Source organism: Trichechus manatus, unplaced genomic scaffold (genome assembly GCF_000243295.1).
Source record: "Trichechus manatus latirostris isolate Lorelei unplaced genomic scaffold, TriManLat1.0 scaffold00142, whole genome shotgun sequence".
Lineage (NCBI taxonomy): Eukaryota > Metazoa > Chordata > Mammalia > Sirenia > Trichechidae > Trichechus > Trichechus manatus.
The window spans coordinates 1,732,054-1,744,946 of NW_004444078.1; the positions used below are offsets into that span (position 1 = coordinate 1,732,054).

The window sequence follows — 12,893 nt, forward strand, 5'->3', positions numbered from 1 at the left end:
ACATATCGAGTAAGCAAAACCATAAACGAACAAGATATAAATGCTATAATTTAATGAGGTTGATTAACCAAGAATATGTCATAGCATTTTAATAGTAAAAAATTATAAGCAATCTAAATGCCAACAGTGGAGAATTTATTAAACAAATCAGACTAGAGCTTAAAAAAAAAAAAAACCCAATGGCTTTTAAAAATATTGTAGAGGAATTTTTAATCACATTGTAATATTAATCATAAATTAAATGAAAAAGCAGATACATAATGATATATAGTGTATGATCTGAATTTTATTTTTTAAAGTATGTGTAAATATATATAATTATGCACGCAGAGAAAATAAATGGGCAAACATCCAAATGTTAACATCAGTTATCTACAGATCTTGTGATTATGGGTGTTTTTTATTTTCTTCTTAGTAATTTTTTTGTTTTGAAAATCTTCTACAGAGAACATTTTTACATCTGCAATCAGAGAAAAACATAACTGACCTTTGTTTAATGATTGACTGCGGTCTTATGAACATCTCACTTGATTCTCACAACTTATGAGAGGAAGGCAGGGTAGGGATTTTACAGGGGAGGAAATCAGGGCTCAGAGAGGTAAAGTGGCTTTTTTTTTTTTTTTTTTTTTTAGTATTAATAATGGCTGGGCTGCGTCTAAAACCCTTGACTTCTGATCTCAAATCCTGAGGACTTTCCAGTGCATTCTTCTGGGTAAACCATGTCACCACAAAGCCATATTCAATTGCAGCTGGCGCAGGGTGTTAAGTCTGTTAACAAGGCCCTGAGGTGATAAAATATAAAAACCTATACAGTTTGATAATATTTTTCATCTAAGATGATAGAAGAAAGAGTTGAATATGTCTGATTAATTAGCTCTAAATAAGCAAGGTACTGAGGGGATGAGACAAGTACATTTTGATGGAAGCTAAGAAATAGAAATATTCCTGGAAGCTGGAGGCAGTCAGCTGGACCTGATGAGGCACAAATTTCACCTAGTTAGCGCTTCTCTGGAGTGGCCTGGACAGAAAACATTGTTATAAATATAAACACGTTAGTGTGATTTGCATTTTAGACCTGCTCAAAGACCACTTTGAAGGGTCACTCTGGGTATCTGTAAACGTACATCAGGATTTACCATTTTAGAAGTGGTTCTGGGACCTGTGTTGGGTTCACAGTTGCTTATAGGTCATTTAGGCTCAGGTGGAAAACCTCTTTTCTGCACTAAATTTCCACTATTTATGATCTATTAGCAATCCCTTTAGTTTTTGTTTCTCTCAGTAGTTGGATGGCTTAATACTTCTGCTCAACAGTTCAAATAAATATCAGATTTTTTGTTCATGGAAAAGGTACAGGAGGGGCACTTGGAGGGTTGTTTCATAAATGTCAACTATCTTCAGAGAATGGCTTTATTTCTTCAGATTGGAAAATATTTTCCACTTCTTTTAGAATTTCTAATTTTCTAATTTTTGCACATTATGTGAATTAATATAATTTTTCACTAACGGAATTTTTATTGTAATGAAAATAGCTTTTTAATTTTTTTCTGATTGTTTAAATAATGCAAATCATTTTTAAAAATTTAGACAATAATGAGAAGCCTGACAAGAAAGTAAAAGTCCCCTCCAATTCCACTGCAATAAAATAATTACCATTAACATTTTGGTCGCCACATATTCATGCCTTCAGTGCATGTTGTAGGTTGATTTGTGTTTCCTAAAAAGTTATGTTCAAGTCCTAGTCCACAGTAACTGTAAATGTGACCTTATTAGTTATCTAGTGCTGCTATAACAGAAGTACCACAAGTGGATGGCTTTAACAAAGAGGAATTGATTCTCTTACAGTCTAGTAGGCTAAGAGTCCAAATTCAAGGCTTCATCCCCAGGGGAAGACTTTTTCTCTTTGTTGGCTCTGGGGGAACGTCCTTTTCATCAGTCTTCCCTTGGTCTGGGAGCATCTCAGCACAGGAACCTCAGGTCCAAAGGACATACTCTGCTCCCAGCGCTGCTTTCTTGGTGGTATGAGGTCCCCATGTCTCTCTGCTCCCTTCTCTCTTTTATATCGCAAAAGAGATTGGCTTAAGACACTATCTAATCTTGTGTATCTCATCAGTATAACTGCCACTAACCCATCTTATTACATCATAGTGATAGGATTTACAAGACACAGGGAAATCACATCAGATGACAAAATGATAGGCAATCATACAATACTGGGAATCATGACCTAGCCAAGTTGATAGATACTTTTGGGGGACACAGTTCAATCCATGACACTTGGCAATAGCATCTTTGCAGATGTAATTAGTTAACACGAAGTTATACTGGAGTAGAGTTGGCCCTAGTACATTCTATATGACCGGTGTCCTTATATGAAAAGGGGATGAGACACAAAGTCAGATACAGAGGGAGTATGACCATGTGAAGACAGAGGCAGAGATTGAAGTTACGTTGCCACAGCCAAGGAACGCCTGAGACTGTCAGAAGCTGGAAAAGACAAGGAAGGATATTATCCTAGTGCCTTCAGAGAGAACTCGGCCCTGCTGGCACCATGAATTAAATTTCTAGCCTCCAGAACTCCGAGAACATAAATTTCTGTCATTTTTGAAGGGAAGGACAACACACAATACAGGGGAAGTCAACATAACTGGACTAAACCAAAAGCTAAGAAGTTTCCTGAACACAACCAAACATTTTGAGGGACAGAGTAGCAGGGACAGGGGTCTGGGGACCATGGTTTGGGGGGACATCTAGGTCAATTGGCACAACAAATTTTATTAAGAAAATGTTCTGCATCCCACTTTGGTGAGTGGCGTCTGGGGTCTTAAAAGCTTGCGAGCAGCCATCTAAGATGCATCAGTTGGTTCCAACCCACCTGGAGCAAAGGAGAAAGAAGAACACCAAAGACACAAGGAAAATATTAGCCCAAGAGACAAAAGGGCCACATAAACCAGAGACTCCATCAGCCTGAGACCAAAAGAACTAGATGGTGCCAGGCTACCGCCAACGACTGCCCTGACAGGGAACACAACAGACAGTTCCTGACGGAGCAGGAGAAAATTGGGGTGCAGAACTCAAATTCACATAAAAAGACCAGACTTAATAGTCTGACTGAGACTAGAGGAACCCCGGAAGACATGGCCCTCAGACTCTTTGTTAATCCAGAACTAAAACCATTCCCAAAGCCAACTTTTCAGACAAAGATTAGACTGGACTATAAAGCATAAAAAATAATATTTCTGAAGAGTGTACTTTTTAGTTCAAGTAGATACATGAGACTAAATGGGCAGCTTCTGTCTGGAGGTGGGATGAGAAGGCAGAAAGGGATAGAAGCTGGCTGAATGGACACAGGAAACCCACGGTGGAAAAGGGGAGTGTGCTGTCACATTAGAGGGATTGCAACTAGGGTCACATAACAATATGTGTATAAATTTTTGTATGAGAAACTAACTTGAGCTGTAAACTTTCACCTAAAGCACAATAAAAACAAAACAAAACAAAACAAAAAAACACTTGATTACTGAGCAGATGCCCATACCCAGATTGAAAATGTTCCAAGATTTAGTTTCAGCTCAAGTAAACACACAACAAATAAAATTCAAAAAAAAAAAAAAAAACAACAACAAATTTCTGTTGTTTTAAGCCACCTAGTTTGTGGCACTTCGTTACAGCAGCCCTAGGAAACTAATACAGTGCATAAAATGCTCAAAAATTTTCCATAAATGAGATCATATCATAATGCCGCTTTTTATCACACACTTTTTTCCCACTTCTTTCTTCCTTACCTCCATCTACGCCATCACTCCCAGACATCAGAATGTGTATCCTTTCATGCCTATGTCCCTCAGTGGGGATGATGTCTGAGTGTCCTGCTGTGTGTGGTAAGAAGACAACCCTTACAGTTTTTAATTCCCCTCAAGGCAGGCTCACTACCAATATTACTGTTCAGCTAGGGTGAGGATCCCATCAGGCCTTGGAGAAGCAAAGTTGCCTTTTACAGGGATATTCATACTCTGTAGTCCCCTTCCAACTGATCTCAAGACTCTGACTTCATATATTCCTGGACACTAGGGACAAGTAATAAAAACTCAAGAAGGACTTAAAGTAGAGGCCTTCACAAACACACAGATTGAATAGTATGCTTTTCCTCTTTCGCTCTCAGTTAGAAAAGGATTACTGCAATTTATTCACCTTCTCATTTGATCATTCAATGAGCATTTGTTGGGTTCCTATAAGGTAACAGGTACTGGAAATGAACAGATAAAGACCAATCTCTGCTTTTGAAAAATGAAGAGTCTGGATGGAGAATCAGACATAGAAATAAATAATGAAAATGTTGTAAGTTTTATAATACAGTCACTATCAAGAACTGTACAAGGTCTGGGATTTTACCCTCCTTGCAAGCTAACAAGTTAACTTGTTATTGTTTTGTGGATACTGAAAAAAGACACGAGACTCCTGGATCAGAGACAAAGGACTTAATTACTCACAGTAAAAGCAGTAGTCAGACAGAGCTTCATATTTGGTTTCGTCAGTTCCTCATGTCCCTCAAGTAGTACAGAGGTGACACAAAGGACCCATCATGGATGCCTGCACCCTCAGTGGGTTGGAGTCCAGGAGGGAAACACTGAACTTGGGGCGAGGGTGGCGGTTCACCACCTTTATAACAAGTGGAGACAAGCCTGTTCTTTGGCTGGAGGGAGACATTACCTCACCCTTCAAAGTTGCTTGCTGAAAATACAACCCTGAGAAATGGTACGAGTAATTACAGTTGGGGCTGTGCACTCCTGGCAAACCCAATAAGAATGTGCAGGGACAATCAGAACACAAACAGTGAGTATAACTGCTGAGGGTATTAGGGCCTTAGTTGGGGCAGGAAAAATGATTTAATAATCTTGTAATCAAACACATGGTCATTTTCTGTTGGTGTATTTGTTTATCTTCAAGTTCAGTAAAGAATGGTTAGTCCCTGAACATGTTTACCATAAAAAAAAATCCTACGGTGATAATTTCCAGGGAAAATAAAATTAAATGCAGCTGTGGCTCAAGGGGTTGGATTAAATAAAGAAGAAATTCGTTTTTCAAAAGGCAGTAGTGATTTGGGAAGGTCACAGGTTGTAGAATGTGAGATAAACCTAGATTTGAGAAGTTCCTTCTCTCTGACTTCCTAATTGTATGACTTTTCACAAATGACATAACCCTGGGGCTTCCTAATATGTACATTGCAGGTTGTTGTGGGGATTAAAAACAGCCTATAAAGCATTGTACGCATAGTAGGTATTCAGTAAATGGCAGATTCTATTATTGCTATGTTCAAACATATAAATAATAGAGTGTGTTAGCATTTACCTTGTTCTCTATCCTGACAGTTTCAACTAAGCAATTGATGTATCTCTTAATTACAAGGCTGTGAATTCCCTAAGAACACCAAACTCTAGTCATCACAATGGTTTAACTGGGTGCTAACACCTCTTTCTTCTCTTTTCATTTGAATGACAAATTTTCAAAGCCAGCATTCATCTTTTACAAAATCCTTACATAAATCAAGCGAAAAGAAATGTCCTAAATGGATTATATATGCAATTTATCACTTTTTGTCTGTCTTTAATCATCAAAGCAACACATGCTTATTGTTTAAAAAAAAAAAAAAAATCTAACGATGCCAATGAATTGAAGTAAAAATGAAAGTAGCTATCCCCAGTCCCATTCCCCAAGGGTGATCATTGGTAAGAGGTTGGTATGTTTCTTCCCAGGCCTTTTTTTTTAATACATTGAAAGTGTAATGTTAGTGATTTTCTTCCAAAGATTATGATGAATTATGCTTGGGTGACAGTATTGTAATTATTATCTCAAAGTGCTTACTTTTGTGAGTTATTTATTATTCAAAGCAGTTTTTAGTGTATTTGTGTGTGTGTGCAAGTTAGTAGTCCAGAAGACATGCCAGCAGAGTCCCTACTGTCTAGTGTTTTAAAACCCCAAATACAGGGTCCTTGTTTTTCTGGAGTTTCTTTTTATATTCATACATTTCCTAGAACACAGCTCAGTCTCACTTTCCTGGCATTATAATCCGTTTTGGCCGTTTCTGTGAAACTAATATGAAGATTTTTACCTTCTGTTTTTATTAATTTACCATTTGCAAGTTTTAACTCCTAACACTCCCACAAGGCAACACAGAAAACTTATATAGAGAGAGTGCTTTGCAGGTTACAAAGATCTTTCTGAATTGTCTCACATGTTCCTCATAATGATCCTATGATTAAGGACAAGTATTATTAGCCCAACTGAATAACAGGGCAATTAAAATAATGAAGGTTAAGAAGTGACTTGCCTAAGGTCACGTGGCTAGTAAATGTGCCACAAACCCAGGTCCTCTGACTTTATATGGAGCGTTCTTCTCCAGCTGCTTTGCAGAGCAATTGTCTAGGACGTGTTAAGATGTTACAGGCATAGAACATTGTGCAGGGAGTTTACTCAGAACTTAAAGAAGTCATATTTGATGCTTTAAGAAGTATTATCATCTAATTTAAAAAAATAAGCTAAGACAAGCTGTATATATATAACATACATATACATATATATGTATATATAACATACATATACATCTATAACACACATATACATATATATGTGTATATACATATATATATAGACCTGCAGCTAATTTTTAGCTACAGTTTGTTTTAACTAACTGTGTTTCCTGAGATCAACTCCCAATTAAACTACCCATAATGGAACCCTTTGGAAACCCTGGTGGCACAGTGTTTAAGAGTTTGGTTGCTAACCAAAAGGTCGGCAGTTCGAATCCACCAGGCACTCCTTGGAAACCCTATGGGGCAGCTCTTCTCTGTCCTATAGCGTCGCTATGAGTTGGAATTGACTTGATGGCAATGGGTTTTGGTTTACCGGAACCCTTTGGAGCCCTGTTGGTGCAGTGGTTAAGAGCTTGGCTGCTAACCAAAAAGTCAGCAGTTCGACTCCACCAGCTGCTCCTTGGAAACCCTATGGTGCAGTTCTGCTCTGTCCTATAGGGTTACCATGAGTCGGAATCAACTCAACAGCATCGGGTTTGGTTTTTTGGTTAATGGAATCCTTGTCTCATAGTCAGCTTCTGGAGGAACCCAAGCTAAGACAGTTATTGGCTACATGTTTCTTCAGAAGCCCACACCTCCTTTGGGCACTATTCTCCTCCTTTCAGAGCTCTCCTGACACTTTTCCCTCCATCTGCCCCGGAATCCATCGCTCTCAGACTGCAGTTGTCAGGTCACTGCAGTCAGAGAACATCATCCGATAAAGCCTTCACAAAACAGAGGAAATTAGTAAATGCGGTGTTGATTCTCCCAATGTGTTTGCCTTTTAAAGGGGGTTGTTGGGGAAAGAACTCATAGGAGTAAATGTCTACTTGTGAAATCTCCAGTTCTGTGCCACTTGATTGGAGGAGGTTCTTCTGAAGTAAGTTTTCTCATGTCCATTACTCCTGACTTTGGCACTCCAGAAAATTTGGTAGAAAAAGAGCAGATGAACTAGTCACTCCTTTGACAAAGCAAATTTAGAAATTAGGTGGAAGAGCAGTAGAAGAAGGATTTGAAGGAAAGCCAAGGGATGTAGCTTAAAGTAGCAAAAAAAAAAAAGAAGAAGAAGGAAAAACTAACATGTTTCATTGATTCAACACATTTTAACATCTCTGAAATCAAAATGCATCTTATAATCCATCACCACCACCACTACCAGTTGCCATCAAATCAGTTCTAACTCATGGCCACCCCTAGTGTGTCAGAGTAGGACTGTGCTCCATAAGGTTTTCAATGGTTACTTTTTTGTATATAGATCACCAGACCTTTCTTCTGAGCTGTGTCTGGGTGGACTCAAGCCTCCAACCTTTTGGTTAGCAACTGAGGGCATTAACCATTTGCGTTAACCATTTGCACCAAGAAGGGACTCCTCTTAATTGATCTCCTCATTGCTGTTGCCATGTGCCAACCACAATGTGAAACCGGGTCATAGTTGTTCATGTTGTTGTCGTCACTTTAGCTGAATTATGTACACTGTTAGTACAACACATGTTGAGTTTAATTGCTATTTAAAATGTCATCAAAATATAATGGCGTTATTTAAGATGGAAATAAACAGTTATCAGGTATGCAGAATGGTATGGAAACAAATCATTTGTTAAACAACTATTTGTCACTGTACAAATGACCATAAACTCTATATTTTCTTGAAAAGCACAATCAAGTGCTTTACAGGACATAAGAAAGGAAAGTACCACCAGTAGATGAAGCTGCCTTATATTGTATTACTGAGATTCATGAAAAAAGAATCTCCTATCCCACACAAAGCAACAGTGGCAAGACAAATTGCCAAGTTTCTGACAATAGATGAAAGAAATCTCAGCAAAATAGAAGGTTGGAGTAAAAGAATCATACACTGCACAGGAGTATGGTTAAGACATACATCAATTTATCAGAAACTTCCTGCTGACTTTGAACAGAATGCACTCAACTTCTAGCATGATGCCACTGAGGAAAAATGAAAATATATACTTAATCAAATCAGTAAGCTGGGAGTGGGAATTGGTTTTCTTTGACATGTCTTAAAATTATACAGTCAATGCAAAATAACCTTAAAGAGATCAAGATTATGAGTTTGGGTTACAAAAAGCAGCATATCAAAAGTGATGTTCTGCCTAGCTGCCAATTGCTGAAGTTGCCACTATATTTAATTTTATACTTAAAACAATATCTAAGATTAAAAGCTTTTTCAAAAATGTTACTGTGAGTGCACCAAAACAGTAGATGATGATGGTTGAACTGATGGAGAACTGGCTAGAAGCCTTTTGGAATGGACATCTGGAAGCCCACCATGTATTCTAGTTCTCGATTTTATGGACATGTATCTGAACAATAAAATAATAATCTCACCTAAAAGTACACTGATGTGGTTGTAAATACTAATGGCATGACTAGATCACTACAATCCCTCAATGTTTCAGTCAACAAACAATTTCAGGACTATCTTAGTTATCTAGTGCTGCTATAACAAAGAGAAATTTCTTCTCTCATAGTTTAGGAGGATAGAAGTCCAAATTCAGGGGACTTCCAGGGGAAGGCCTTCTCTCTGTCAGCTCTGGGGGAAGGTCTTTGTCATCAGTCTTCCCCTGGTCTAGGAGCTTCTCGGCGCAGGAACTTCGGGTCCAAAGGACACCCTTTGCTCCCAGCCTTGCTTTCTTTGTGGTATGAGGTCCCCCTGTCTCTGCTCGCTTCTCTCTTTTATATCTCAAAGGAGATAGACCTAAAATACAACCTAATTTTACAGATTGAGTCCTGCCTCATTAACATAACTGCCTCCAATCCAGCCTCATTAACATCACAGAGGTAGGATTTACAATACATAAGAAAATCACATCAGATGACAAAATGCAGGACAATCACAATACTGGGAATCATGACCTAGCTAAGTTGACACGCATTTTGGGGGGACACAATTCGATCCATGACAAGGACCTTTCGCAGAAGGAAAGTGAGTTCTAGGTCTTATCTGAATTCTTCTAATTAAAAACTTCTGATAAGATGAAGAAAGCACCAGCACCAAAATGTGCAAAATGGAGACAATAGTCATGCACACTTCTAAGAAATGCTGCATTATCAAAATTCTTGATGGCCCAGAGGACATAATTTTATGGAAAAATATGGTTGGCAGTGACTCTAAGTTTAAAAATTCACAGAAGTTGAACTCTAAATATGTGGGAAAGTTTTAGGAAGATATTAACCAATTTATATTTTCTCTTTTATATACTCACAATAACGATATATGATTTTTAAAAAATCTATGTTGAAATAAATCAAAAGAATTTCAATAAGGAGAAAATAAAAATTCTAAGTGATAAAAAGCATTATTCAGTGTTTAATTATGCTTTTGCTTCAAGGCAGAAAGCATTACTAGAGATAAAGGTCAGTTCACAGTAATGAAAGATTTGACTCACCAGTAATACATACAAGTCTAAAGGTATATGCAGTTAATAACATTTCTCTTTTTCTAGCTTTCTCTTTCTTCCCTCCTCCCACCACCACACACTTAGGGTTTGTTTTGTTTTTTAAGGTTCACATATTTGGTAACTACCTAAAGGTGAACCTGAGTACAGCTTTGATGCTTGTGAAAATAAAAAATATTAATTTGGGATTGAATTTATAGTGATCCATTTTCCATAGGCTGTTTTTGTCTTATAAATTTAAGTGAGTGGCTAAATTAGGAAAAAGGAAAAAGGAAAGTGAAAAGATAGCCTGGATGAAAAGAATGGCGGTTCCTTACTCTTAGCAAAGAGAAAAAACGAGTAAGTAAACTTCACAAGATATGAAGGGAAAGTGAATCTGAACGGGAAGGTAGGAGTTCAAGTAGGAAAAGAGAATGAAAACGTGTATAACAGCTGAAAAAGGTTGAAAGAAAGTATCTGAATGATAAACAACAAAATACTCATATAACAGTGAGAAAAAGATAAACGATGATTCTTGGGGTCTTACAGGAACTCATAATACTGGATGGGAAGAGTGTTCAAGTTTACATAATTAACAGAGCAGCCAAAGTTAGCCCTAGAAGAAGTCCTTTTGTTTTTAACAATGGAATATTTTTCAAATAAATTAAAGGCAAAATGAGAAAACAGCTTTTTTTGAGCAGTTGAATATAACATATAAAAATATATATATATATATTAGTAGAGGAGGAAATTAGCAGCTGGAACAAATTCTAATTAGAGAGAGTTTGAAATTGTCAACATGCAGAAATTGTCAAGATGTCAACCATCAGAAATTTGGTATCCTTGCTTAACAGGATTATTTTAATTTAATTACATTCTGAGTTTCGGTCACATTTATTTTATTCTTCCCCTTTTAGAACTCTCTGATTTAAAGGAAAAAAAGTTTCGAAGCTATAGAATACAGAGAAGCAAGAATCTAGATGCTTGGCATTTACCTACTTTTACAGATAAAAGTTAATTATAGTGCATCATCTAATAAAATTGCAGCAGCAGTCAAGGCCATAAAGATGTTTCCATCCAACAACTTCATTTTTTTCCTAGAGAGATCTTTTGGTTCACCAGTCCATATAATTTACTTTTGATTGTCAGTTTTCCACTATGTGGATTATTATTTTCTCTGCTAGTGACCATTTGGCAATTTCATGCACAACTGGCACCTCCTTCACAGAGAAGGGCAGAGAAGGAAACTAAATAAATGCATTTGTTTGTTGTACTTCCTGTTAATCTTGACTTGGAAAAAATTAGTGACAAAGAAGTTCAACACATTTGAATTAGTCCTCTAAACCATGGTCCCCTGAAGGGATTTCAATATTTTAATTTACACCACTTACATGATGGCCGAATTAGGCCCACAGGCTTCCAGTTTACAATATCTGCATCATTAGCCTTGATAATCAAAAATACATATACTTAGATGTCATAAAAACATTGTTGTTGAAATGCATGATATTTTTTCATTCTAGTATATTAATACAGCTATGAGCTAGACATGAATACTAACAAACAAAAACCCAAAGAAATGCTTTAACCACACCATGAAGCACAGAAGTCGTGAGCGAACAGCCGGGAACCACCCTGGTTCACGATAACTCCTTTAACCTAAATCCTGTCCTAAACCTGAAGCAAACTGTTGTTTTTAGGTGCCATCAAGTCGTTTTTGACACATAGAAACCACATAGGACAGAGTAGAACTGCCCTCATAGGATTTTCTTGGCTGTAATCTTTCAGGGGAGCAGAGCACCCGGTCTTTCTCCAAGAGAGCCACTGAGGGGGTTCGAACCGCCAGTCGTTCGGTTAGCAGTGCAGCCCTTAATCATCTGCGCTACCTAATGCTCCTGCATGTGTATTCAGGACCTTTCTTACAAAGGCACTCAAGAACGATTTTTTATTATTAAAAATGATTTTTGAAGACAAAGAGAAATATTTCACAAAAGATGTTTCTGTTGCTTTATAACGGAATAGATTACTGGAACAAATCCCAAATAGTTTCATATATTTATTGGGAGTAGATAGTGATATGCAAGCACTGACATTTTATGATGATGCGTATATTTAAATTTTTAATTGTTTTTGTTTACTTTTTTCAGGGAAAATTTCATGGGAATCCAATGCACGTAGCTGTGGTTATTTCAAATTGTTTAAGGGAAGAGAGGAGAATATTGGCTGCAGCTAACATGCCTGTCCAGGTAATAGCATCTGAACTCTGTGATCTTGTTTCCACCTTAAAGTTAATTTTTCTGGAACAGAACTTTTTACCTTCTTCTAAACCAGTTTCTACCATTTTAGTGGCACCACTGTCCTTTCAGTCACTTGGAATCAAGGTTTTAGAATTGTCTTTGGCTACTTCCTTGTCTCCATCTCCATGTTGAGATAATAACCAAGCCTTCCCTGTATTTATCTCTAAAAGTCTTTCTTATCTACACCACCTTTTCTGTTTTCACTTACCTCACTCTTGTCCAGGGTCTTAAAATATCAGTCTAGGAATATAGTAGCCACCTCCTGGTGAGTTTCCTAAGTACCTTCACCATGTTTATCCTCATAGATCAATCTTGCTCAAAACCCTTCAGTAGCCTCCTAGTTCCCGCCCCACAAGTCTAAACTACTGTAATCCACAAGAAAGAATTTTGTTTTACAGAAACTCCATAAAACTTGCTTGTAGACTGCTTGAGTGTACTTGGATTATATTTTATCCCACCATCCTGAATAAATTCAGAGCCCCCATCAAAAATAATCAGAAGCATCAGTAAAGCCCTTAAGGAATACTTTTTCAGTTAATCCTTGGTAAAAGGAAAGAGTGTATAAATAATTGATTTTCTAAATTGCACCTTCCATAATTTAGTAAATCCTATCGCTGTATTTCTTTTTGAAG

The 12,893-nt window shown here is 37.3% G+C and overlaps 1 protein-coding gene across 3 annotated transcripts in view; it reads left to right on the forward strand.

The window, feature by feature from the left end:
* STAT4 (signal transducer and activator of transcription 4) overlaps nucleotides 1–12,893 on the forward strand; it is a 99,452-nt gene that overhangs the window by 44,405 nt on the left and 42,154 nt on the right. For all 3 annotated transcript variants that reach the window (XM_004385577.2, XM_023739859.1, XM_023739858.1), the window contains one exon: nucleotides 12,112–12,210. In XM_004385577.2, coding sequence (XP_004385634.1) covers nucleotides 12,112–12,210 — 99 coding nt within the window. The remainder of the gene's footprint in view (nucleotides 1–12,111; nucleotides 12,211–12,893) is intronic.